The 26393-nt window shown below is 38.9% G+C and overlaps 1 protein-coding gene across 1 annotated transcript; it reads right to left on the bottom strand.

Annotated features, from left to right (window-relative positions):
* Positions 1–88: 88 nt before the first annotated feature.
* Positions 89–26393, bottom strand: gtf3c2 (general transcription factor IIIC, polypeptide 2, beta). The gene is made up of 20 exons (XM_051409310.1): positions 26094–26393; positions 24880–24989; positions 23799–24369; positions 23499–23644; positions 22125–22306; positions 21761–21846; positions 20785–20862; positions 20362–20463; positions 19523–19750; positions 18732–18843; positions 18499–18616; positions 11753–11784; positions 11426–11555; positions 10986–11130; positions 5973–6134; positions 5139–5217; positions 4744–4872; positions 4231–4491; positions 3358–3465; positions 89–2112 (listed from the first exon to the last, which is right to left on the bottom strand). Exons 2-20 carry the CDS (start codon positions 24902–24904, stop codon positions 1912–1914), a joined length of 2895 nt encoding a protein of 964 aa, XP_051265270.1. The 5' UTR covers positions 24905–24989; positions 26094–26393; the 3' UTR covers positions 89–1911.

Genomic DNA, 26393 nt, shown 5'->3' with positions numbered 1-26393 from the left:
AACTGATGAATCTGATGAAGATCAATGTGATATGATCGAAAGCTACTGACAAGATTATTTTACCAACTGCAGTTTCCAAGGTCAAAAGTGAACTTCCAATCTCATCTTTATTTAATATTTAGTCTTTTTTTTTATTACAAAAACATTAATTATATGTAACATTTCACAAATAGCAACAGAGCAGAACAGCAGATGCTGTAAATTTTGATGCTTTTATTATAATTTCTATGGTTTATAAGTTAATGATAATATTTTCAGTAATTAACTATGTTTCATGACTGACAACATTATCATGGCGTTCACTAAACATAATTCTGAAACTGTCAGTGAGCTTTATTAAAAAACAGAACAAAACCGATGAGCACATTTTCAAACCCCCTAATTTAACTTAGAGCAAAACATCTTTAGACAACCTCTAAAAAGGAGACAGCTGTGTCTGTAAGTAATAACATTTTCCAATTTGCTTGGTAGACACTGAAAAAACAAACTCAGTCATGTCACATTATTGCAGCTGATGTAATAAAACCTTTGAATCACCAGAGTAACAACAGCAGGTAAGGAAAGGAACAATGAAAAAGACCTAAAATTTGTCATTTATAAACATTACATCCAGCAGAGTTACAATAAAAAAAACTTCAAGTATTTCCTCTCAGTTACAGCCTGAGTTGCTCTTGACACGGTAAAAGAGAAAAATGATCAATTACAAAAATACAGCAGCAAATATGAGCATAAAGGTACGCTTCAATGGTTCCCAGCTCGCTGTTCATGTTTTAAAGCTCAGTCCGCAGTTTTAAAACATCAACGGTGATGTGAGAGGGCGCTACAACTGCAGTGGAATGTCTTTCTGATTACAAAATCAAAAGTTTGCTAAAGTAAAATACAAGAAAGCCTTAAGGTTTTAGGTTTATCCAGTTTCTCACATTCGACTCGGTTCTTTGTATTTTCCATTTTGTGAGCAGAAACACTTTTATTTGAATTTCCGCACTAACTAGTGCCACATATAGAAGAATAGTGACTAATGTTTGCTTTTAGTTACATTGAAATGAAAAAATAAGATGTATGTTTTTTATGTTTTTTTTTTGTTTGTTTTTATTACAATAAACACCTTTCTGGTTTCAAGGTTCAAGTCTGTTGCACCTGTAACCACGCCCAACGGTGATGTCAAGGTGTACTGACACACGCTGGAGTACACTTCGACATCACTGTAGACAACTTAGACCATTTAAAATAATAAAGAAAAACTATGATTTTTTATTGTTATTATTAATTAAAACAGCTGCATGTAATTACTTTTCCTGAGAGCAGTTGATTTCATAACAGTAAATGCAGCTGATCATTTATATTTACATTATTTTGGACTGTTGTCAGCAATGGATTCACTGCCATGTTTGCCATTTGCAATTTGTATGCCAAATAAGAGATACCAGAGCAACCAAAAACCCTACTTAACTCACTTGGAATCAATAACCATTTAAGTGGGAACTGCTAATGTGACCCATTTTAAGCAAGGCACTGCTCAAACGTCTTGGATGGAAATCAACTGTCACCACTGACACTTTTGATAATTGGGTGGAAAAAAAGTGGAAAAAGATGGAAAGAATCTGTCTATGAGACATGGTGGTGGAGTAAAAAAACATATGCCACAAAACCTGAAAATCATTTAGTTTTTCAAATTCAAATCTAAAAGAGAATTGGTTGATTTCTTTTATATCATTGCAGGCCTTTGGACACTTGAAACCCAGCTGATAAACAGAGAGTGTATACAGTGTACTGTATGTGTTAATTAAATAAATACAGTTTTTTATCATTCTTAAAAATACTTTTTTGCAGGTTTGTGATTTTTTTTTGCAGTCGTACACCAACGTGACAGTGTGATCCACCTTCTGATTCTGCAGTGAAGTTGAACTCTTGCTATAGCTCATCTGTCACAGTTTGGACGGCCTCCTTCTGGTCTTTTGGTGAGTATAGCGCGTTGAACTGGGCCTGGTTCTCACTGATAATCTTCTTGGACTGGGAGGTGATTATACCCCTCAGACAGTTTAGCTTGACCAGCCCTGTGTGGCCCGCGGACACCACCCAGGTGTGGCAGCACATGTTGGGGTTGAAACGCACCTGAGAAGAGGAGGAAGATAATTGAAAAAAGTTTCTTATCTGTGCTCACTATATCTGCAACAGTAGTCAATTCTATTCCCAAAAACTGACTAACTCTATACAGCCTGTACTTGTAGCTGCAGACCTTTTAAAAACAGTCAAGTTTCTCACAGTTTGAGTGGAGAAAGAAAAAACAGTGAGGAGTTGTTACAGTAGAAACTTAAACACAAAACAACTAAATGATTAAAATTAAATATAAGTTCTACTCAGAGACAGCCATTTAAAATGATTTATGTAAAAAATCTGTTCATTTTGAAAGCTGTGGGAGGCTTGTTACCCTTGCCCCAAAGGAATGCAGTTTTAACGTCTTATCCACTTTGACAAAAACATTTATTCTAAAGGAAATACTGAATATCTGGAATGTCTCACTGACAGGTAAAACTCAGTGTCATCAGCGTAATGTGTTTGCAGATTGCATCGTATTGAGGCAACGTGAACAGGCTGAATACCAGTGGACCAAGTGCTGATCCCTGAGGGACTCCACATAATCTTGTCAACCTCGCTAGACTCTTTATTATTTAAGTATTTGTCTTGATGACCAGTTTTACTTCTATTCGAGTATAATATTACCAATAACTCTTTTATTTAAGTTTTTGTTCACTCTTTCCTCTTCTATGAATGACTCAGCTTTAGCTCTCAGTGAGTCAATATCACCACCCCCCTTCCTCCCTCTCTTTACTAACGCTCATCTATCCCTCTCTTCATCCCTATAAATCCTCCTGCCGTGGCTCTTCTTTTTTCCTCTTTCTTCACGAGTCAGTCTCGTCCCTCTTTCTAATCCATTTATCCCCTTCAGGCAAAAAGCCAGTCAAAGACCTAGTGGCGTTTTGTTTTTGAGATTGTCCCACAAAGTGCCCGTCCATCATCCTATCCCAGAGGGCACCGTGACACCCTCCACTCTGCCTCTCTTAAAATTAAACACATCAAATCCTCAAATGGCTGCTTTCCATCTCCCCCTCCCTCCTTCCACCGAGGGTGACATTTTTCTCATTTTACACATCATTACATTCGGCCCGTCTTTATAGCTGCCCATCAGAGGAGGAGAAAGAAGAGGGAGGAGGAAGAGCTCTTCTTCCATCTCTCACCTCTGTTTCCATTCTTTCCGTTGTAGTGTTTATCTATCGCTTCCCTCCTTCTTCACGTGGAGCTGCAGCAGGAGTCTGATGATACTTGCACTCGTATGTGTGTGTCTGTGTGTGTAGATACCTTGTGTAGTGCAGCCAGTGGCATCTCATCGAAGTTCAGCTTTGTCTTCAACTCTGTGTCTTTCATGCGTTTCCACACAGCTCGCCTCTCGCTATCAGAAAAGGACCGCTGGAAGTCGGAGGAGATGATTATGATTATAATGTTACATGAACAGTATAATGTGTGAGTCTTAATCATCACAAATCAATCAGTCATCAGTCATTGCAAGTAAAAACATTCTAAATCTTCTTTTAAGATTTTCTTGTTTTCTCCACTGTTTGCCAAATGGAAATAATTTATTATTATCAAACAATTGATACAATCATCAGTTTATTTGATAGAGTTGATAATTGATGACTGTGTTGGATGATGATAGCCAGATGTATTAAAGGTATTATATTATGCTGTTTAGGATTGGGTACCGTTTGTATTAAACCCAATACCGGTACGTGAAATTTGGTACTTAATGCTGCCTTTTTTCGGTACTTTACTTTCTCTCTGTAATAACAAAAATATAATTTTAATTGTAAAAAAAAGTCCAAACTACTTTCACTATGATATGATTTACTTATCTTGAGTTAAAGTCTGTGATTGTGGTCTATAGACAAACAAATATCCCAAAGGGGACAATAAAGTTAAAACTGAAATAAAATATTAAATTTGACAGCAACCACTCACTATGAATTGATTGTGACAACTGATTTGAAAACACCTTTTTAATGTTCTCTCTCTGCAGATTTGATCTCTTAGGAAAGTGTAAAATGAATTTTCAACGGCCTTTTTAACTGGTTAAAAATGCAATATTGTTGTAATAGTGTCTTTTATTTACATATAGTTTAGATTATAGTATCTTTTTTATTTGTTGCCTGTGTGAAGCACTTTGAATCTACCCACCATATCGTTGTCTGTATGGTGGAGGTAATATTTCTTTACAGCCTCTTTGTATGTCTGGAACCGTAGAGGTGGACTTTTATCCTTTTTGCCTCTTCTTCCGTTTTCATTCTCATTTCCTTCTTCAGATTCAGCATCCAGTCCTTCTGTCTCTCCTTCTTCCTGCTCTTTGACAGCGTCTCCCTCCTTCTCCTCCCCTCCTCCCATCTCTTGAATTTCTTCTGTCGTCGAATCATAAGGCACCAGAGAAGTGAGGTAGACGGGCTGAAGACACAAAGTGAGGGAAACATGTTAATATGAGGGACTGTTTGCCTGTATTAAGATCATATTAGCAAATACAGTTTTTTGCTTCTACTTTATAGTAGAAAAGTCTCTGAATATTCTTTATTCAATCCACTGTTTAAATTGGAAAACAGACAGAAGACTTAAGGTTTTGACAACTAAGTGGAAGAGAGAAAGAGACAAAAAACGTTAAAGCAGTACAAATAAAATAAACAAAAAGAATAGTAAACTTACAAAACGTCTCTCTAACGTGCGTTTGACGTATTGAGGACTGTAAGAAATATGAGGTAACAGGGCGAAGATCACCTCACCGCGGCTGTCTGATGTCACCACACCGTTCAACCAATCAGTGAACGATATGGACTGCAATGAAAGAGAAATCAGCATATTAGCTATTATATATATATTACATCTAATAGATATTAGAGTGTAACTTTCTGTTGAAAAAACTGGTTAAAAAGTGTTTGTTATGAATCCTTCATGACTAGCACAAGAAATCCCTGTTTGGGTTTAGATCAGGCACCACTTAACAGCTTAAGGACTTCCTAAAGAGCAATGTTGTGCTCCATGGCTGACTTAAGGGATGCCAGTGACTGAAGGATGGAAGATTATACCACAGTCACACTCACCCACACAGAGCCTGTCCGAGGTACAGCGAAGACGGCGCGCATGTAATGGTCAAAGTAATGGACTCCCTGTGAACCATTCCTAAATCGGAAAAAAAAAAAGACAGAATTAAACAAGACAGGTAGGAAGAAAGAATGGAGAGAAAGAAATAATGAAACATGAAATATCAGCATGACCCTCATGTAGATGGACTGTGTTATAAACTGGGATTTGGAGTTTAATATGTGCTGGCATCTCACGATAGAAACTATTTAGTTAAATCATAGTGCCATTCCCCTTTTAATCTGTCTCTTCCAAGTTTTCCACCTTCATCTTCATTCATCCTGTGCCACACACACTCAGTAACCTGGCACCCAGCACCAGAAAAGCTCCCGTACTACTGATCAGCTCTCCAGTCCCTTGGGACAGTACCAACCAATGCCAACACGACCAAATATTAACTAAATCTTTCACACACTGTATGAATAATCTTCACTTTACATAGGAAAATGCATGATATTGCAGCAAAACACATATCTTCTAAATCAGAATATCTTCTGTACACTGGAACAAACTTACTTGCAGTGCTTATCTAAACACATGTCCTGTGTTATTATTGGTGTTTTTACTCCCTTGGATTTAGTACCACCTATTGGAAGAACCCAAATTTAGGTTCTGTCTACCCTGATTTGAGGAGTCAACAAAATTTTTATTTTTGGCTTAATAAAGCTGTCTGAATTACTTGTCTCCACTCATCGAGACAAGTTGCAGAGATACCTCGTCCAATATAAACTCCAAGTTCACATCAAGGAATGTGCTGTGATTTGTGACATTTCTGAATGTTGTGAAAAACGTACGGCGTATAGGCGTTCTCCTGGGCCAACAGGAGGCCGGGCGCATTCAATGGCCAGTAGATTTCATTGGTCAGATAGCGTTTCACAACAGTGATGGGATCATAGAGCCTCCTCAGATCCCATGTCTTCACATAGCGGTCTTCTCCCGCCGTCACCAACAGGTGTCTAAGACAAAAAGAGAAAGAGCTTTGTTAGTGTACATTTTTTATTTAAGACATGCTAATGATGGGATGTAATCCATGTTTTTCCATTACTCACACAAGATTTTGATACTTGAGAGTTTCTCTAAAATGTGTTTTAGTTAACAATTGTAACACATCCTGCCCAGTACATTTCTTGGTCACAGTCACTCCTCTCTGGTCGACAAACTACAGAATAGTGAGACTGTTTCTAAACATATCTTTGACATTTCTTGTTATTTATCACCGATATACCGATATATCTGTGACAAGCTAACATCAGCTGATATACGGGCCTGAACAATTCATCAGTCGGGCTCTACTGAATATGTGAATTTACTTGTGATGCAAAGCTTGAACGGAGAACTGGAATGCATCATTCCCCTTACATTGATCAAATCTGACAGTGATGTCTGCCATAAAACAAACGAGGAGAGAGAGATCAATACAACCAGATTTCATTGTGACAAAAACAGTGGTATATGAATGAGGAGAGAAGAGAGAAAAGATGACAAGCAGTTCAGGTGAGAGAAAAGAAAAGAAACGTAGAGGAGAGAGGGGTAGTTTTATCTTTTTCAACATGGCTCTGTAATTAAAAAGCAGTGATCCAGACAAGATATGTGTCCTCTCTGCTGCCAGGAGGGTGACACTCTCTCTGGAGGATTAATCTTGCTATTCACGTATGCACCTTTAGTTCAACTTTAAGTTCACACCTTCAATGTTTGCCTTTAAAAAGCAACTCAAAAGTGTAAAGCACAAACACAGTCAATGATAAATAATGGTCAGAAGTACATGGCTGTTCATCATATTAGTGTCAGATTTGCCCAGAGTTGAACGATGCCGCAGCGATGTTAATGGCAACATTAATTACTTACAGAAACACATTACATACAGTGTAATAGCTTCAGGCATGCAATGTGAATACAAAGCTATATCTGTTTGAGGATTGATTAGGAGGGGGACAAATGGGCCAATTAGTATTTTTTTAAGGGGGTCACAGCTCCATCCAAGGCGGCAATAAACAATGTGCAAAAGCAAAAGCTGTACACTTTTCTATTGCATGAATAAAATAAGAATTTTATGAAATCCTAAAACCATCTGGGTGAAAGATATGACAGGAAGTTTCAGGACAATTTTTTTTGTTTAGAGTTTTTCTTTAAGTCAACTTAAGTTGATCTGTATCTAGAAAACCAGAACAAATCTACTGTAGTTCACATTTACGAGTAATATCAGGATTAATGCCTGAGATAGGATACCTTGAAGTAGTTTTCTAGTATTGGTAGTAATGACAAACGTCCTGGAAAGTAAAAGGTGAACATATCAGGTATGATCTAAATCCAGGATGACAAACATACGGCTCCAATCCAGACCACTGAATGACTTTAGCAAAGTCTGACAATTGCAGAGAATCCAATTTGAGGTCAGAAGTCAAAGTAATATCAAATTTCCAATAAAATTCACTGCCTTTCTTTTAGTAAAATATTATATCGTTCTTCAGTTCCAAAATACATGTGACTAAATGCTTTGTGCTTCTGTAGAGCCACAGTAAGCTGTAAACTGTAATGCACTTATAATGACAGTAGACTGACTAAATGTGGAAAAACTAAAATGTATTGTTGAAATTGCACTTATGTCTTATTTTAATTAAGACATCTCTGTTCATAATCTGTTTTAAATTAAAGAAACCTCGCTACACTAAAAGAAAGGGAACAATTTGGAGGCATTGTAATTTATTATGCAATGGGTTCTGGTCCAGCCCACTTGAGATCAAATTGGGCTTTATGTTGTCCATAAACTGAAATGGGTTCGACACCCCTGATCTAAACTGATCCTGCAGACAGCTCTCTCCTCTTTGGATGCTGAGAACAAGCTGCTCAGCTCTGAATGTCCAGAGATGACTGAGATATAAACGTAAATGTAAGTACAACTGAGGGTTATGAGTTCTGATATCAACTGATAAATGGCTACAATATACAGGGTTGGAAAACTACGTGAGCAGGCAGCTAACGCTAGACGATTGATTAACCTACAGAAGCATCACACTGTTGGTCTTTTTGAACAGCAACTTTCACCTCACTAACCTTTTAATGCATGAGATAACAGCCGACAGATACATTTTGCAGTTTGGTTAACACACAAAATAAATGGTAATTGAGCTGGTAACATTTAAAAATGAGAAGCCTGCCAAAAGCATTGATCGTGCCCTTGATTTTATGGGGGACAATTGGGCACAAATTGTACTGATGGGATATTTTATGTTTTAAAAGGGGTCACTGTTGCAAATGGGGATGCTCTGACTCAAACCATGTTGAAATTAGACATAAGATTAAGGTCAAACTGATGCTGGAGAGCATCAGCAGAGTCTGAAAACTGATGATATCTCATATTTTGACCCGGTGGTCAATACGCATTTAAAAATGTTCTCAAAAATTGTTTTTCAGCATTTTCTCCTAAAATTGTAATCTCAGCATATCTCCAAAAAATGCATTCATGTCAAGGCAGAAAAGCGTTTGTGAAGGCATTTACATCATGTGACACCAAAAGCTATATTAATCATTTTTAGGTGGATTGTCAGCACCTTAAAAAATGATGATTTTTTCTTACTGAGGGTGTTATAGGCTACCATTACTGGGACAGTTTAGGGAAAAAAGAGGAAACTCTTGCAAAGGTGGAGGACACTGAGTGGCCAATATCAGATTTTTAATAAAAAGCCAATTTTGGTGCGGGACATTGCTTTAGCCCTTGTGCTGACTTGCACAGGCTATCAGTGAATCCTTGTAGAAAGACATTAGTGATATAAATGACCCCTCCATCTTTCTTCTCATCTACACATACATCAGTTGAGTAATGGAGCAGAGAAGAGTTGAAGAGGGATGAAGCCATCTCTATGGGGGTTAAAGTGAAATGATGAGCTATGACCTTTTATCGCATTTCGAATATATGCCAGTCAGTCTTCACCTCGTCTTTGTCATATACAGTATGCATCAGAATTTGGGATGTACTCACATCAAGGAAGTTACAAGCAGTTAAATCTGAATCAAGCACTTTGGTTTGGCTTATAAGACCTAATGTCATTTGGTGTTACCAAATAACTGCATGGAGACACCTTAAGTGACAACTATTTAAATACTGTCTGTGGAAAAATGTCTGTTTTATCTGAGTGTTACTGGATTTAACACAGCTGAACATAGTACATGGCTACAAAAGTTAAAACAAAAATTGTTCTTGTCATAGATATATCCGAGTAGACAAAAATTTCATGCAGAGTTCCACATGGGTCCATTCTGGGGACCTTTCTTTCTTATTTTTAGGCCCTGTTTTAACCGGTTAAAACAACATAAAACATATGAAAGTAAGTTGATGACGGGCCAAAGTATAAATGTCTGTCAATTCTGTAGTTTTGAAACAGTGTATTTGGATCAAGTAGACTGTTAAAAATAAGGTGTGTCAAATATAGAAGGTTACACCTGTTATTTCAATGTGTCAGATACACATGTAACCGACATTTAGGATGATATTATTGGATTAAACTGTATCAGAGAAGCATATCAAAGGACTCAACCTAGGGGCGCCTGGTTAGCTCACCTGGCAGAGCTGGCGCCCATATACCGAGTCCTTGCTGACCTCATTTGAGATATATATATGTATGTATGTATATAGCAGCAGATATCTGCGGTTTGTTATTAATGCATTATTTTGAGCTTTATTTCCTACAAAATAAAGGGAATAAATGGCTCCCAAAAGAGGTGCTATATAATTGTTTTTCCCTTTTCAATACTCCAGGGCTGTATTCTCTGAAGGTCTTAAGCCAGATAACTTTGAAGTAATTTAAGATCTTACATTTAAGGTCATCTGAACTCAGAAAAGCTGCAGCCTGAAGGTCAGTGGATGTTGAGTAGAAGAGAGATAAGTGAGGTTACCTCATCTGAATGGTGATAGCTTAGGGAGGACATGGCTGCACGCCCGGCCTTGTATCCTACATTTTGAATTAGTGCCTGAATACACCGGAGCAAGGGCTTTTGTGCCAAACTTCAGCACAACTTTCTGCCTTCAAGATTTATTGAGCTGCCTTTGGCTAAAAGTACCAGAGCTGCCTTTAACCCACATTTTAATTGGCTGTGAATAAAACTGCCAAATTAAAGTACAGAGAAGAAACTTTAAAAGATAAACAAGCCATCAGAAAATCCTGCAAATCATTCTCTCTTCTGTAATCCTTCCCAGGGTTTAACATAATTTTTTCCCATTAAAAAAGTATTTCTTTGCCTGGATGGGGGTGTTTTATTGCTTTTGAAACCATTTTTATTATTAGGGGTTATACAAATAAACTTGATTTACCCAGAGTATGAACAGCCACCATGCTTGTGAATTCAAATCAATTTGCTTTTGCAATGACAATAGATGCTCCTGATCCACTTTTTCACTTTGCTCATTTACAATTCCTCTTCCCTATCTACTTATAATAGACTGACATGCTCTTACACTATTTACACTTATTATTACTCTCACAAGCATGCACTATATATCAATGCAGTGAGAAGCTGAGTAGCTGCAACAGCAATGATTCTGATGTCCTGATTCTGAAGTCACAATTTTATCTGGAGATTGATTAAAGCTAGTGGGGGTTAAATGAGAATTTCTTTCTTGGTATAAAATGTGAAAGAATGATTAAAGCTTTCATAAAACAAACAGTAATAAAAATTGTAGTATTCTATAAAGGAATCTTACACTATTATAAACACATGGAGATTAATCTGTAATCCTTCACATATGACTAATGATGACAAATAATGTAAATGCAGCATCAGCATGCAGGTGAGACGAGGGTGAAAGCGTCTACCTGGAGGCGGGACAGAAGGCCAGAGCTCGGACAGCGTGGTCGTGAGCCAGGAGGCATCGATAGGGCAGCAGGCTGAGTGACTCGTCTGGCTCTTGCACTCGCAACAGCGGAGACTTTGAGGACAGATCCCACAGACCTACTACACCTGAAGACAGAGGGAGATAGAGCATGAAGGTAACGCACAAGACTACACAAAAACAAACAATACTGGCTCAGATTTTATTCTTTTAACTTCCAAATAAAGATGAATCGTCTGGAAAATAATTTAAAAAAACAGAAGGAGGTAAGAGCTATTTGTAAGAAAAAGACCCATTGTTTCATCAGTGTCAAGAGTAAAGATGCACACAGATGAACCTGAGGGGATTTAGACTGTGCATTTGTTTGCTCTTCCCAACACTGAACCAATTAATCAAGAACTTCTCCAAGAAATCAATTCATACCATCATAGAATCCAATAGCCATTATATTGTGTGGTTTTTCAGGCAGCCAATCCATAGACAGGACTTGTCCACTCCTTTCATGGCGAGGAGCCTTGTAGGCGCCCAGCTTCAGTGTTAACACTCCTACTGCCTGCAGAAAACAAGAGGGAGGAACAAACAAATATTACTGCAACAACAGCAGTATTGCTATTGGCCATATATACATATACTGTTCACTTACATTACGTATTTCATAATGTCAGAATGTGTGGGTGGGCAGAATTTAACAAGGTAAATAAAGAGGATTGTGACACCATTAGATTAAACAAATGTTTAATAGGAGCCTACCTGGTATATTGGCAACTGTTGGCTGGCTTCTCCTGTGGAGAGAAACATAAATCACACTTCGTAAGTGTTTATCTCTTAATAATTAAAACTTAGCATTGAAATCCATACAATGAGTGTAACAATGAACAATGAGAACAAAAATGTAGTGTTGGATGTAAAAACTAGAAGTAATCTGTTTTACCTCAGTAGGCTACGCAAGGTTTAACAGGTTAGCATGCCAATGTAAATATATTAATAAGCGTTTAGCGTACAATGTTTACCATAAGATAAAGAACAACTCAGCACTAAATCTCATATGGATGAAAAGCTGCATTGACTTCTATGGGCTGAAAAGTTCCAGCCTGTTGCACTTACATTTCTTGGGGCTTTTACGGGGGAGAGAGAGGGGGTGACACGCAGCAAAAGGTCCACAGGTCGGAGTTGAACCTATGTCTGCTGCAGCAAGGACTCAGCCTTGGTTCATGAGGCTCCAGCTCTACCAGCTGAGCTACCCGGGCGCCACGGTCTGTTGCACTTTTAACCACATCCATCACTGCAGGTCACCACACGCAGCTATGATGTAGCATCGCACAATATGCAGTCGGGTGTGGCAGAGCATGCAGTGACCACTATATGGCAGCAGAAGTGGGATAACTGATCTGGGTGTAGTTTCTCTTTAGTAAGAGAAGTAAAACCGAGCCTGAACGTGAAAAGCGTGGAAACTACAATTCATTCTACAGGCAACATGAATGTCTGTATCAAGTTTTACAGCAATCTGTTTAATAGTTGACGAGATCAGACACTCTGGGACTGTCAGGTATGGACCAACTGCTATCGCCATCCAGAGCCCTCCTCCTGCTCGTGTGGTTAAAAATGACTTGATATTAAGCACCACTTTAGAAGTAATTCTGCTGTGCCTGCCTTGACAATCACTGTTGTGTTTAATAGATGTAAAATCCAATAACAAAAAAAAAAGGTGTCAGACTGTTCCCCATCATTAGTTTCCTCTCCTCCTCCAGTTTAGATTACTGAGAGTTCAGATCAATACAGTGTCCTCCTCACTCCTCCGCACCTTCCATCAACTCAGCTCGGGCTCAGAAAAACACACACTCATACTTTTATATAAACCTCTTATATCCTAAATCAAGTCCAGACCATTGTTCAGACCCTGAATGAACCCAAGCTTGCTGTCAATAAGAATACATCAACTCACATTATCTAACATAGCCTCACAACCCTGAGCCGAGGTCTGAGACGGCTAGGCTTTGATATGAGTAGATTTTTTTGCTATAGGATTACTATAGTTATATATTGGCATAAAAGTGGGGCTGCATGATATGGTTAAAAAAAAATAAATATTGCGATTATTTGACAGATATTGCGACATGATTCACAAGGATGATTTTTGCATTACAAGTTTAATTTTCACTGAAAAAACTATTAAAATCATGATGATGTGACATTTGTTGAGGTCTGTACCAAACAAACATGTTTTCTTACATCTGAAAACAAGATTTCATCAGATCAGAGCATCTCTTCAGAACTATAGTACTTCACTATAATGCTGTTTGTCACACATTTTACCTTTATCAAAAATGTTTTCCAGCCCTACATAAAAGCTCTCCTTTTCTACTCATTTACACAGATACCTGCATTTATTTTTCATAAAATGGCAACACTATTGCTCATTATTCTTCATGTTTAACATACAGCAGCCACATTTTGTGACGCGAAGCCTGACAAACCTGTTAATGCTGTGGATGTGTACATTACAGTAGCTGCAGAACTGAGCCCTGTATGAACTGTAATGATCATTATTTGTGCGTGACCAACAGTTTGGTATAACTGATGACGGTAATTAGCCGGCTTTGTACACAGGCTTTTTATGAGAAAAGTACAACGCACAGCAAAGCAATTTAACTTGGCCTTCCTGTGACCCCCCCCCACCTCCTTCCCCGCCCAATCCCAAGTAAGTCCTTGATGATTGACAGAGTAGGGATACAAGAGGTGTCAGCTACTAGACCTAAAATTCATAGCTTCCAACACTAACAACAGGCTCGGTGATGCATCTTCTTTGTCATTTCAATTATAGATCCTTGTCTGATGGAGAACGGCGCTGTAAATTATGTGCGTTCACTACTCTCCCTTTTGTCTTGTTTTTTTTTTTTTCTCTCCACGCGTCGCATCTACACCTCCAACCCCCCTCCAATTCTGCAGCTTTAACAGCCTCCTCTTCTCATTCACTTGCTCATTCATTCTGGCGACTGGACGGACAAAAGACATTTATAATTATCTGTCGCAAGCAGAACTGGGCTGATGGAGAGAGGCTGGGACACACACACACACACACACACACACACACACACACACACACACACACAAAAAAAAAAAAAAAAAAAAACTTTACCCTGTCCAAGCCAATATCCCCTTTAACCCTTTCAGCTGATACTGAATCTCATGGAAATAATTCCTACGCATGGCCATGTAAAATAGCTAATCCGCATACGATCAGTGCTCATCCTGTCAGGCTAAAAGAAGTGAGAGGGTGTAAAGCGATTCGCTGGTCATTTTTCACTTGGTCAAATTTACTTTTACCAGCTGCATCCCTTCCCCCGCCTCTCTAGAGCCAGTTCAAAACACATTCTCCCCATCTCCTGCCTTAGAGCGGTCGAGCTGATGAAAGCTATTTTTTCTGCTAAATAAACTCCAGGTCAGCGGCTCCAAGTGACACATGAACGAACGCAGGGTCTGTTCACAAGTTATTTGTTTAAAAGCCTTCAAAAAAGGTCCACATCCAACCTGCAATCACCATATTATTACGTGAATATTTCTTAATTGCTTCAGGTTAGTGGACCAAGGTTAATGTGAGGGTGGATGTATGGGGACAAGGCTGAGATTCCTCAGTCACAACAGCAGCTCTGCATTTCACTGAAGAATATCAGCATGTTAACATTTGCTAATGCGCTAATTAGCCTTAAACACAAAGCACAGTTAAGGTTAATGGGAACATCATTCGTTTTAAAAGGTATCTGGTCATAAAAGTATTGGAAACCTTTAAATTTTGAGCTGCTGGTGGTGCTGTTTGTAAAGTCAGGGGATCACAAAAGTCACAAGGATTTAACCTCTGGGGAACATCAACGTTTGTGGCAATCCAAGTCATAGATGTAAAGATATTTCATTAGATAAGAGAACATTCTGACTTGCTTTTGATGCTCAAAGTCAGGTAACTAGTATGGCAAATAATGGATGGTGCCATTTTGGTTGCCGTTGCTTTTTTGATTTACAAGACAAGACACCATATCCATGGCAATGTTGCTATTAGATCTTGATACTTTTTGTCCATAAGTGAGACCTTCTGGCCTGGTGGTGGTTGTTAAGGAAAGGTCAGGGGTCTTCAACACCATTAGGAGAGTTCTATGGAACTACAATGTGGCCACAAAGCTTATCAAGGGGTGTTGCTCTGGACCACGGGTCAACTGGCCAACATCACAACTCTGGCACAAGCTTGCAGCATACATTTATATAGAATGAATACCAGCGCAAGATAGTAACTATTAGTGTGTTATTCCATTGATTTTTATATCATATGTCTGCCTTTAAAGCAGGATGTAGCAACAATTGTACAATTGACATTGTGGCCCTCTGTATTATCTTCTTTGTTATATCCTACAACAATAATAATTAAACAATGCTGGATATATTAAAAGCTATTTAACTTAAGTATAAAACTATAACATTTATGGTGCATAAAAATTTCTTTCTGTGTAATCTCATCTCTTGTTTCACCTGTCATGTTATTATTGGGGTCAGGTGACTGCCTCCTATGGGCTGATGCTTCTATTTAGGTGAGGTCACACCTGTGTTGTTTGTTTAAAGCCCTGACGAAGATCTACAGATGTCGAAACATGTTTATTTTTACTGATTTGGCCATTACAATAAAGGCTTGGAGTGCCTTGATCGCCTTTATGTTCATCCACTTTTTTTCCCTGCTTCCAAGAGCACTCCATACATCTTTTGCTCTACCACTGAGTATTTAGAGCAATGAAGCATCTTCTTGTTCCTAAAAAACAAAAAGGTTTCAGTTTTTCCCAAAAAAGAATTATGATAAGGAAGCGTGGAGAAAGCTTTGAGGCAGTGTTTAGACATACATGTTACACAGAAAATGTAATCTGACACTTTTTTGACCATATTTAACATGAAAAAAGTATTTTTTATTTGGTGCATTGGACAAACTTATAGACTCAAGAACTCAATATTTTTAAAATAGTAGATATGAGCCTGTTGAAAAGCTCTGTATTACTCCAAGTGCAAGAATAAATCTCTCTCCGCAGGCATATGTGTGTGTGTTTAGGAGACAGTATCTTCAAATGTGAGTGCTCTGCAACCTTTCTATCCAATAACTATAACCTATGTTTGGAAGCAGGGGGCTGATGAAGTAGCTCTCTGGAAACAGGAACCAATGACCCGCAGCTACAAAATAAAATGGAAACCAGGGGCCATGAAGCAATGGGGGGAAAGGAAAAAAGAATGGAAATGTCAGGTTTTATATGGCTTTTTATGTCTGTACTGTACTGGAAATTTTTCTTAATTGTAAAACCAAGCCAAGTGTAATACAGTGGAGTTTGTAGTCACCCAATATACTGTATTTCATTTAAATATTAACACATGAATGACTATGCATGAGCTCCTCTATAATGGCGCCCTTAAATCAAGGTAAAGGCAGTTGTCTGTTGCCTATTCCAACCATTGCTAGTGCGATACATAGATTTATAGGTGAATAATGGAGGTGATGTTAGGGTTTGATCAAAATTAATTACAAATTAGGGCAAATTAATGTAAAAGAATTTAAGTTTATGGCATTCAGTGGAGATATGAGGCAGTTTAAGAGTGTGAGAAGAATAAAATTAAGTAAGATGGCCCCAGCTATTTCCAGTGTGCAACATTTAGGAGGATCTATTGGTAGAAAGAAGAGTTTTTCACTCTTCCATGGAGGTTGCCATGTTGAACTGCCATACTTCTACAGTAGCCCAGAATGGATAAAATAAACACTGGCTCTAGATAAGTTTTTGTGTTTCACAGCCACCATGTTTACAGTCAGCAATGTCACCGCTTGATGCCACTAAATTCTACACACTGGACCTTTAAGAAAATTACAAAAGTACTACATATCTAAACAAAATTTCAGCATTTTTCATGTAAAGAAAATTTCATTATCACCCTAAAAACACAACTATCAGCCAACCCCTCATGTTACATGGTGCTACAGAGATGATATGCTCCCTAACACAGGGCTTAATGACATGTGAGAAGGTTGTGTCAACTGTGATATAATGCAAAGTGTGCTGTACTGAAATGCGATGATCTTAAACTGGTGTAGTGTTATATAACATTAGCCTCTACCACTGGGCAGACAGACAGATAAACACACACACACAGGTTTCTGTGTATGATGGATGTGGCAGATAAGCTTCCCATTAATCTCATTCATACAGTCTTCTATCAGCAGAGCCCCAGAGGCAGCTGACGCAGTGATCTGAATAGACTAGACCACAGGCTCCAGCATCTATAATGTCAGAATAAACTACTCACACTCCTGGAGAGCATTCTGTGTGTGCATGTGTGTTTTCAAGTCTCTCAGAGGAGCAGTTAACTACTGCCGTTGTTAAAGCTGCATTAAACAGTTTGATAGACCCCCCCAAGCATTATATCCTCACAGGCACACAAGGAGAGTCTTCATGGATATTGAATATGAGATTCAATCCAGTTAATAATGTCCACGTCTGATGTGATGGATATGGTGCCGTTTGATTGATTATGTACTTACTGTTGAGTTAATCAGGTTGCGTTTAAACACCTGTAACCTGAAATCAGTCCAATGTTATAGTGCTAAAACAATTAAGCGATTAGTCGATCAACAGAAAACAATTCAGCATCTTATATTGGAAATCAATAAACTGTTTAAGTCATTTTCAATTCATCTCAACCATGTCAAACAATATGCTTCTGTTTGTATTTGCTCAGTGTAAGCTGAATATTTTAAGTACAAGCTATCTGAAGACGTCATTCGGAGCATTTTTTGCCATTTTATACGCCAAAGATTCATCAATGTATTGAGAGAATAATCTGCTGATTAATCTATTATGAAAATAATCATTAGTTGCAACCCTAAATGGGTAAAGTGAACTTATTTTTAGCAGTTTAATAATTTGTGCTGGTCTTGACTCTCTCAGTGGTTAAATTTAAGGGTAACTGGTCACTGGATATCAAAAGTGTTTCATGGCAACTCCAAATGTCTGAGTCACCAAATCGAAACACGTTAAGGCATTCGTCTACTTACTCTTTTTTGTGTCATTTTTTTTGATGGTGTGTGAAGAAATAAGGTAGGTGGTGTAATACACTGCGGCAAAGTTAATGTGAAAATCAGCAGTGGAGTGGGGTTTACCGAGATGTGAACAAATCCATAGTCTAGCTGTTAATTTTTTACAATTCTGCCATATTATGCTGCCTCACTGCAGTCCTGTGTCCTCTCAGGCTGCAGAGGGAATCAGGTAACATGCTGACTCCAGGCTTTAGAAAGGCAACACTGCCCTCTGCTGAACACAGGACACACTTCATTTTCTTCAGTGTCTTAATCTGGTCAAGTCAGGCTTGTGCATTGGTCAGGAAGTTTGTAACACCACTTCATCATTGTTACGATACTTGTAATTGAATGTTTATACATATTGCAGGGAAAATGATAGCCAGCTTTTCAATATTCAACATCTTACCAGAGTTAGCTTTCTTCTTGTTGGAGCGCAGAGCATCAGGGTGGGGCAGGCTGTAAATGGTGACCACACCGGTGGAGGAGGCAACTGCAAGAAGACCCAGCCTGGGCAGGAAAGGATCCTTTTGGGGGGTAGGGGATTTAAGATTTTAGCTATAGATAACTCCAGACAAAATATGCTGGTACTGGCTTTCAAAAAACTAATGATAGTGGAAGCCCACTTTGATAACATCTTACCTTTCTGTCACAGCTGGGAGGCTCCCAGCCTCCTGCAGGGCACCACTTTAGATCACAGATGAAGCCTTTGTTCTCGGCCACGCCATAGGCCAGGGTTGGTTGGGAGACCGGACTGCATAAGATATATAATAAAAAATAAGGAAGGAGAAACAAAACGTACAAATGGTAATCACAGATAACCCTCTGTTGTAGATAGGGATAGCCCCACCTGATGACAAAGATTGGTATCAGGGCCTATTCTAAGATTTTTTTAAACTGATTGGTATATATATACTATATTGAGCACAAGGAACGGAAAGGATCGGGCTTAGTTCCTTTTTTAAAAAACAAAAGAAATGTAAAACACAAATAAAACCAATCCTGCACTATGTGTGGAATTGTGAACAGTCATATAAAAATATGCTTAGTTTGTTTACTTTGCTATTTTGTTAAAGAAAATTAAAAAACATGATGGATTTTTTTTCTTAATGCATTGCAGAGCTACGTAGTTGGCAGGCGCATACATTAGATTGATTTTAATAACTTTAATGTACTTGAAGTGTGCACAGTGCAGCTGTATTATCTCAAAGTGTCAGATTGGGACTGTATTGGCAGATGTTTAAAAAACTTGTTTAGGACATCCCTAGTTATAGACAATAATGATGAGATAATTAATTAACAGTCAAAAAAGAAAAGCTCTGCCAAGCTAAAAATAAACTCTGGCAGTGATACAGCCATTCAACACAAGCTTTGATCCCAAAAATATCCCCATTAGTCCTCAAATAACCCCAGTGCTCCCACTCCAGCTGTACCTGCTGTTGTACTCCAGCTCGCCCACGTCCCACAGCTGAACCAGTCCAGGTCCGGTGTATGTCTTGTTGACATAGTGCTGGTCGTCCATCCCTCGATGGCAGGCCAGAGCTATGTACTGGGATGCCGCAGCACCATCAGGCGTAGGACACCACTCCATGGCCCAGACGGGTCCACCAGCATACAGCACCATGTCCCAGCGATTCGGGTGTGCAGGTACTGCTGTGAACCTGGTCGGTAACATACACAGAAAAGATTTTACTTTAAAGAAAAAAAAAGATATGACTTTTAAAATGTCACTGAACTAACATCAAAACATCTTTTCCTCCAGAACAAACCAGTGGAATCAATTTTCTGGGTCACATTTTGAACTAATGCTTTTAGCACAGTACACAACAGAGCAATGTGAGAAAGCTTTTAGCAGAACAACATGCACTGAAACCCAAAATAGAACCAAAATAGAGGTGTCAGGTAGTCGAACTACAAAATATGAATGCATCAATGTGAAATATGAAGAGAGTCACTCTCTGGTCTCAATGGTCGCAATGAGTAACTGAAAATACAGGTTTCTCACTCAGTTCTGATATGTCTAAACAAGAAAGCTCAATTTTATGAAATGACTGAAACATTGATATTTTAAAAAGGAACTGAAGTAATAAATTATGAAATAACACTTAAATATATACAACATTAAGAAGTCATTAAGTGCCTCTTCCTGGGGCATCTTCAGCCAGAGTCACACATTTGTGTAGTTGGGGCCAAAAAAGATCTAATTTTAACTGCTGGCTTACACTTATTTTTATTATATATACACATAAGTGTGGACGGTGCTCAGTCTAACCTGCTGAGTCGTTGCACAGGCGTCTCCTCCTTACTGAGGCCTTCTCGGGTCACTTTGAAAGCAGCCGACTGAATCTCCTGAGGCAGGTACTTCTCCAAATCACTGAAAAACACACAAACATTTGAAGTTTGATGCTATATCAGAATTCCTAGCACAACCAACACATACAGCAGACACTTCAGGACCCATACCTAACCTATTCAAATTTGTAGAGACAAATAGGCTTTCAGCTTTCAAACATAATCAGCTGTTGGAGGCTACTTTTGCCCAAAGCTCAGAAGGTCCAACATGGATTCCTGAGGTTACACAAAGCTTTGTCAACTATAACAAGTCGTCTTTCTTGAAGAAAACTGGATTGTTTCTATGTATTTCATGTATTTATGTACGAGAGTAATTACAAATAAAAGGTCAAAGGTTAACTACCTTTGTGGTACTGGGTGCCAGTCGCTGGAAGAGGGGACCCACTTTGGGAACACCCAGCTGCTGTAGTGCTCCTCTCGGCTGAAACACACACACACACACACACACACACACACACACACACACACACACACACACACACACACACACACACACACACACACACACACACACACACACACACACACACACACACACACACACACACACACACAATAATAAATATGTCACAAACACATAACCAGCAGTTTATGGTGACAGCGGTATGCTATAGTCTGAAGATTGACGGCTATCATGCGGTGTGCATTTGTTTATCTATGGTATTGAAGTCTACCGTATTAGTGTTATTAGTAAAATATAGGCCATAATATTTTGTGTATGTTTTAGTAAGTGTTTTTTCAACCAAAAAGAAAAACTCTTCTGTTTCATTCCTTCATATCAGGATCATTGATGATGATAATAATAAATATTTAATACCGTATACCGTAAAAACTTTATTGTTTGCAACCCTAATCCAGTTTAGTAACCAAGTCCTTGTTTCACAATGGTATGTTTTCCAGTGATGTTTTGTACTTTAGTTTAACTGAATTTATGTGAAATTACTTAAAATGAGTTTTTATTTTCTATTTTTCTACATTGTGTGGTTAGAAAAAAAAATGCTGCATTTTAAACAGATTTCTGTCTGCTGCAGGGTTTTACAATATAAATAGTATGCCACTCACTCTCACTTAGTGCTGACAATTACTCATCTGACTGTATGGCTTTGAGGTTGCCTAGCAACAACAGAATAAGACACTGCTTATACTTCTCTAAATGAAAAGGTAACAAAAAGCACAACGATCTTTATTTCCAGGTGATTATCACTAATGAAAACATACCTTTGGTTATTATATTCCATTTCTGTCTAATAGATTCTCATAAAACAAGGTGAGCAGAAAACAACTACAACCAGATTCCAGCAGTGAGTGAGGATACTTACAATTTCTTGGTCGTCTCTGTGGCGTCCCAAACACTTTTCATGACGTTGGTGGTGAGCCCGTTGGGGGTTTTGGGATTCGGGCCTGACTGCAGGAGAAAAGGAGATTGGATGAGTTACAGAGTCTCCATTCTGTACACGTTTCATTGCTCACTGTTCTATAAACGTTCTGTAGAGATCTAAATGTTGTCTTAAAGAAGACTTCATCAGTCATTATTTGGCTTTGATCAGCTGTTATTGCAGTTATAAATCCATCGTGTAGTAAATGAAAGAAAATGCCATTTTCATCCAAACTGTAATCATTGTTGAGTTGTGTTTACTGGTCACTGAGTCTCCATATCACAATAGAAATAAGAAAACTACTAACAGAGTTCCTGTGGATGTAAAAAGTTGCTGGACTTCTTCCACCTGTCCCCAAGTCCAAGTCCGAGTCCCCCGCCTCTGCCTCTTCTTCATATTCCATCTCCTCAACCTCCTCTTCTTCAACATCTGGAACAAAGTCCTCATCTTCAGCAGAATCGCAGCGTTTCCTCTTTTTGCCTTTACGCCCTGCAGGAATGTAAAGAAGAATGAGTCATGTCAGAAATTGCATATATCTGCAAATTAAATGTGCAAACCAAGCAGTTCAAGATGGAGATGGAGAAATCTCTTTAATTACATACCGAAAACATTAATTGCATTAATTCTGCTCACTAATTTGCAATAATGTTTGTCCTAATGTAACTAATAGTATTATTATAAAAGGGATAGTTACTTTGGTTTATTGATACAGAAAATTCTATAATATAATACTTAATAAACTAAATCCCAGAAGTTACTGTCCTGCTATATATATGAGCACTGCCTCTGGCTGACCCTGACCCCTGACCCCTGACCCCTGTACCGACACATAGCTACCATGACAGGGAATGCTGGGACAAGCATGTGCACACTGGCGGCTTATCTTATCAACAACCACACTGAAGAGTTGGGTAAACAGTTAGAAGACACTGACACTGTCTGCATGTATGTGTACGTTTTCACAGGGTTGGTTTTGTTTAATGCACCAATAACTAAAAGGGTCAGCAACAAGGGAGGGTTGGATGAGAAGATGGATACCACTCTTATGCCTGAGAGCTGAGTAATGAGCGAGAACCTGGAGGCCAGTAGCTTAGCTTAGCATAAAGACTGGAAGAAGGGACACCAGAAGAACAGCAGCTAGACTGACTCTCTCCAAAGTTAACAATGTGTCTACTAACACCACTGGATAAAGTAGGACAACTTCCAGTCAACAATGAGCTGATGTCTATGCTATTTAGTGTTGTTTAAAGTTAGTAGCTGCAGACAGAATATTAACTATAGTAAATGTAAAGATAATATTAATTCATATTTAACTGAAAAATGTGACTTTATTGACAGGATAGAATAAAGAGACAGTACACGCTGTACCCGGTGGTTATCTTCTAACAGATGTTGGTGCGTCCTTGTGACGTGTGACCCAGTGACGGTGCTGTTCAAATGACTGTTGCGCAATCTTCGACTGTTCAGATTTGTTTCAGGTTTTGAGAGTGGAACGAAATCATCCATCCACACAAACACGATGTCACTCTAACGCACCCACGCAGCACATTTTCAAAATGTCTCTGTGGTTTGTGACACATATTTTAAATACAGACACAAGGCAGTCGAGGTGGAGGAGCTCATTTGGGTTTGTGATGAGCCGTTATTGGTGAATTGAGAGAAAGAGGTGGTTCCACTGTACCTTTACTTCCTTTGAGACTTTTGCGCTCTGTGACAGCGTCTGGTTCTGTGCGGCTGATATCACTGTTGGCCCGTGGCTGGGAGCCTGACTCATCATTCGGATGATTGAGCACTTCTTGTGCCAAAATGTGGAGGTACTTCAGTGCTCTGGAGAAATATTTACAAGAAAAGAATAACCCAATTGTCCTTTGAGAAACTGCAAGTATGAAGAACAGAAGATATCTCCAACCATCTCCATCTTCTGCAAGTGCAACAAACACTTTTAAACTCTGAAAACTGTGACGATCTGTGTGTGACTTACGCTTTAGCAGCTCCTCTCCTCTGGCGGCCACCTGGTTGGATCTCCTCCACGGGTTCCACCGGAGGTTCCTCCTGAGCCTCCTTACGCGGCGGCTCTGCAACAGGCCGCTTCCTCACATACTTTCTCTTTGTCGTCCCATTTTCCTTCTGCACGGTAGCTCCACCCTCCCCAGCTGGGAGGCCCGCATCAGCAGTAGGAGTTTTTTTTGCAGGAGTTTTTTTGGCGGGAGTCTTTTTCGTTGGCGTCTTCTTGGCTCTAACGGCCTTTTTAGGAGTTTCATCCGAGATATTTCCATCAGACTCTTGAGGTGTTTTATCAGTCGCCTCTATTTCCCCGTCTTCCGTCTGCTGTGTGGCATTCTTAGCTTTTCTACTCTTTGCTGGAGTCTTTTTAGGAGCTGTTCTTCCTCCTCCTCTTCCGCCTCTTCCTGAGCTCTTTCTAGGTGTTTTTTGTTGTACATTTTGCTCATTGTCATCAGTTTCATAATCTAAATATTTGGGATTTTTCTTCCGCTGTCGTCCTTTGGAGCTGGGTGTTAAATCACAACACTGCTCTGACGGCTCCTCTTGCCCTGCAAGGAGAGGGACGTTATTACTCTACAGCTGTGCAGTATATAATATAAATGAAAATCAGTTAAATAAATAAATAAAAATCAAATATAGCTTTATCAAAAGAACCGTGTGTAACTATTAAACCATCTATGTGGTTACATCTCATTAAATGTTACTCTTACAGGCTGCATCCTCACAAAAAGAAACCATAATCTGAAAACAGTACATATTAGTGTGTTTGTATCTGTGATGGTTTCTTAGGGTAATTGTCATTAATATTAATATTAAAAAATTAATATTATTAATGTTAATCTGTATGTATAATATTAAAAAAAAAAAAATTAAAAAAAAAAATTATTTTAATTAAATTGCCCCATCCACCACACAGCTGTAACTTCAGCTCTTATTGCTACAGTATCTTGACATTAATTCAAGTACAAATTAGTTTCCCCCCTATATAATACAGATACAGACAGTAATCTAATGCATTTAAAGGTTAAAGCTTATTAAAAAAAAGCTGGTATGGAAACCTTGTCCGGAGTCAATGGGATCCATAAGCTTTGGGTTTCTTGTGTTGTGGTTGTTTTGTCAGATGCCTCCTCATGTGTGGAGCAAGTTTCTCCTCACTCTGGCCTTGCTGCTGCTCAGACAAGAGACATAAATTAAGACAGGTATAACATCAATTAACCTTTTTTTTTGAATACTACCACAATATTTGTAAAATATGGTACAATTAAACAAACATTAAAGGTTCGCCTGCACTCAAAAGATATGTTTCATTCTCCTTGTGTGCAGAGTTTGACCCTAAAAAGATGTTTTCACATTCATTGCTGGAAGTGGAGGTTTCTCTGTCCTCACTGAAAATCTAATTTGGGGGCCTTTGAGCAATATTTGTGACATCCCAAATACTTGGTAGTCATGCCTGGTCCAGTATGCAACTGAAACAAGCGTGCACATCCACTGAGAATGGACTTTACAGCGAAGTAGGAATTAGTAGATGCATTTTTAAGGATCTTAATGTGTAAATTATACTTTCTTTTTGCAGAAATAAACATATCAGACACACATTATTGTTCCAAACAGACTATTTGTACATATATCTTAATTATGTCTGGAGGGGCTCTTTCATTTCTGCAGGTACATACACTGACTGTGCACATACAGTAATATTTAATCATAATATCTTAAGTCTCCTTCAGTATGGTCTGGACTGAAAGTTGTCATATTGTCACAATTCAACAGCCTGTAATGACAGAAAGTAACATTACCAGAACTGGTTTACTGTATTTAACATAGCCTGACACCTTACTAAGTAAATACTGTGGAAACGTGGTGCCGTAGAGCCAGCAATAATACCGACATCACCAACATATCCTGTTGTCTGACACTGACAAACCAAAGCTCATTCAGTAAAGTGACAGTTTAATGCTCTCGTCGGTGCTACTAAGTGTACACGGGTAATAGATAGATTCAGACTTAATATACCTAATAGTTTTGAACCAATCACCAATTCGGCGCACCTTTCACATGCCACACACAAGTTATTTTAAGTAATACACTTTAGTTGCTGGTTTGTTTTCTCACTGACTCACATCTTATAGCCACGCAGCTAACGCTAACTGGCTAAAGTAGCTGTGGACTGTAGTGCTTCTCACACTGACGTTAAGCAGCTGTGATACTTTCTAAATCGGCCGGTAACCGACCCCCGGTGTCAGAAACACCACCAACACCGTTAAAAACTCACCCTACGTGTAACCAAGGCTTTCTCCTCGGTGGCGACGGCTGAAACGCCTCGTACCCGACCCGGGAAGCTAGAGTCTGGCCACTCGGGATCGAATCCCAAACTCAGCTACCGGGAAGGAAACCGTGGAAGACCACCGGACACACCCGACGTATAGATCCTGCCGTTTTTCTTTCACAGATGGCGAAATATAAACATCACCCGCGGTGTTTTTCACTGTCTCCGGTCCCTGAAACTCACATTCCGCTTACATCAGACCGCCATGTTACTGTACAGGCATGGTGACCCACACCGCCCCCTATC

This window comes from Dicentrarchus labrax, unplaced genomic scaffold, assembly GCF_905237075.1.
Source record: "Dicentrarchus labrax unplaced genomic scaffold, dlabrax2021, whole genome shotgun sequence".
In the NCBI taxonomy this organism is placed as follows: domain Eukaryota; kingdom Metazoa; phylum Chordata; class Actinopteri; family Moronidae; genus Dicentrarchus; species Dicentrarchus labrax.
The sequence above is the reverse complement of the archived record's forward strand: the minus strand, read 5'-3'. Positions and strand labels throughout refer to the sequence as shown.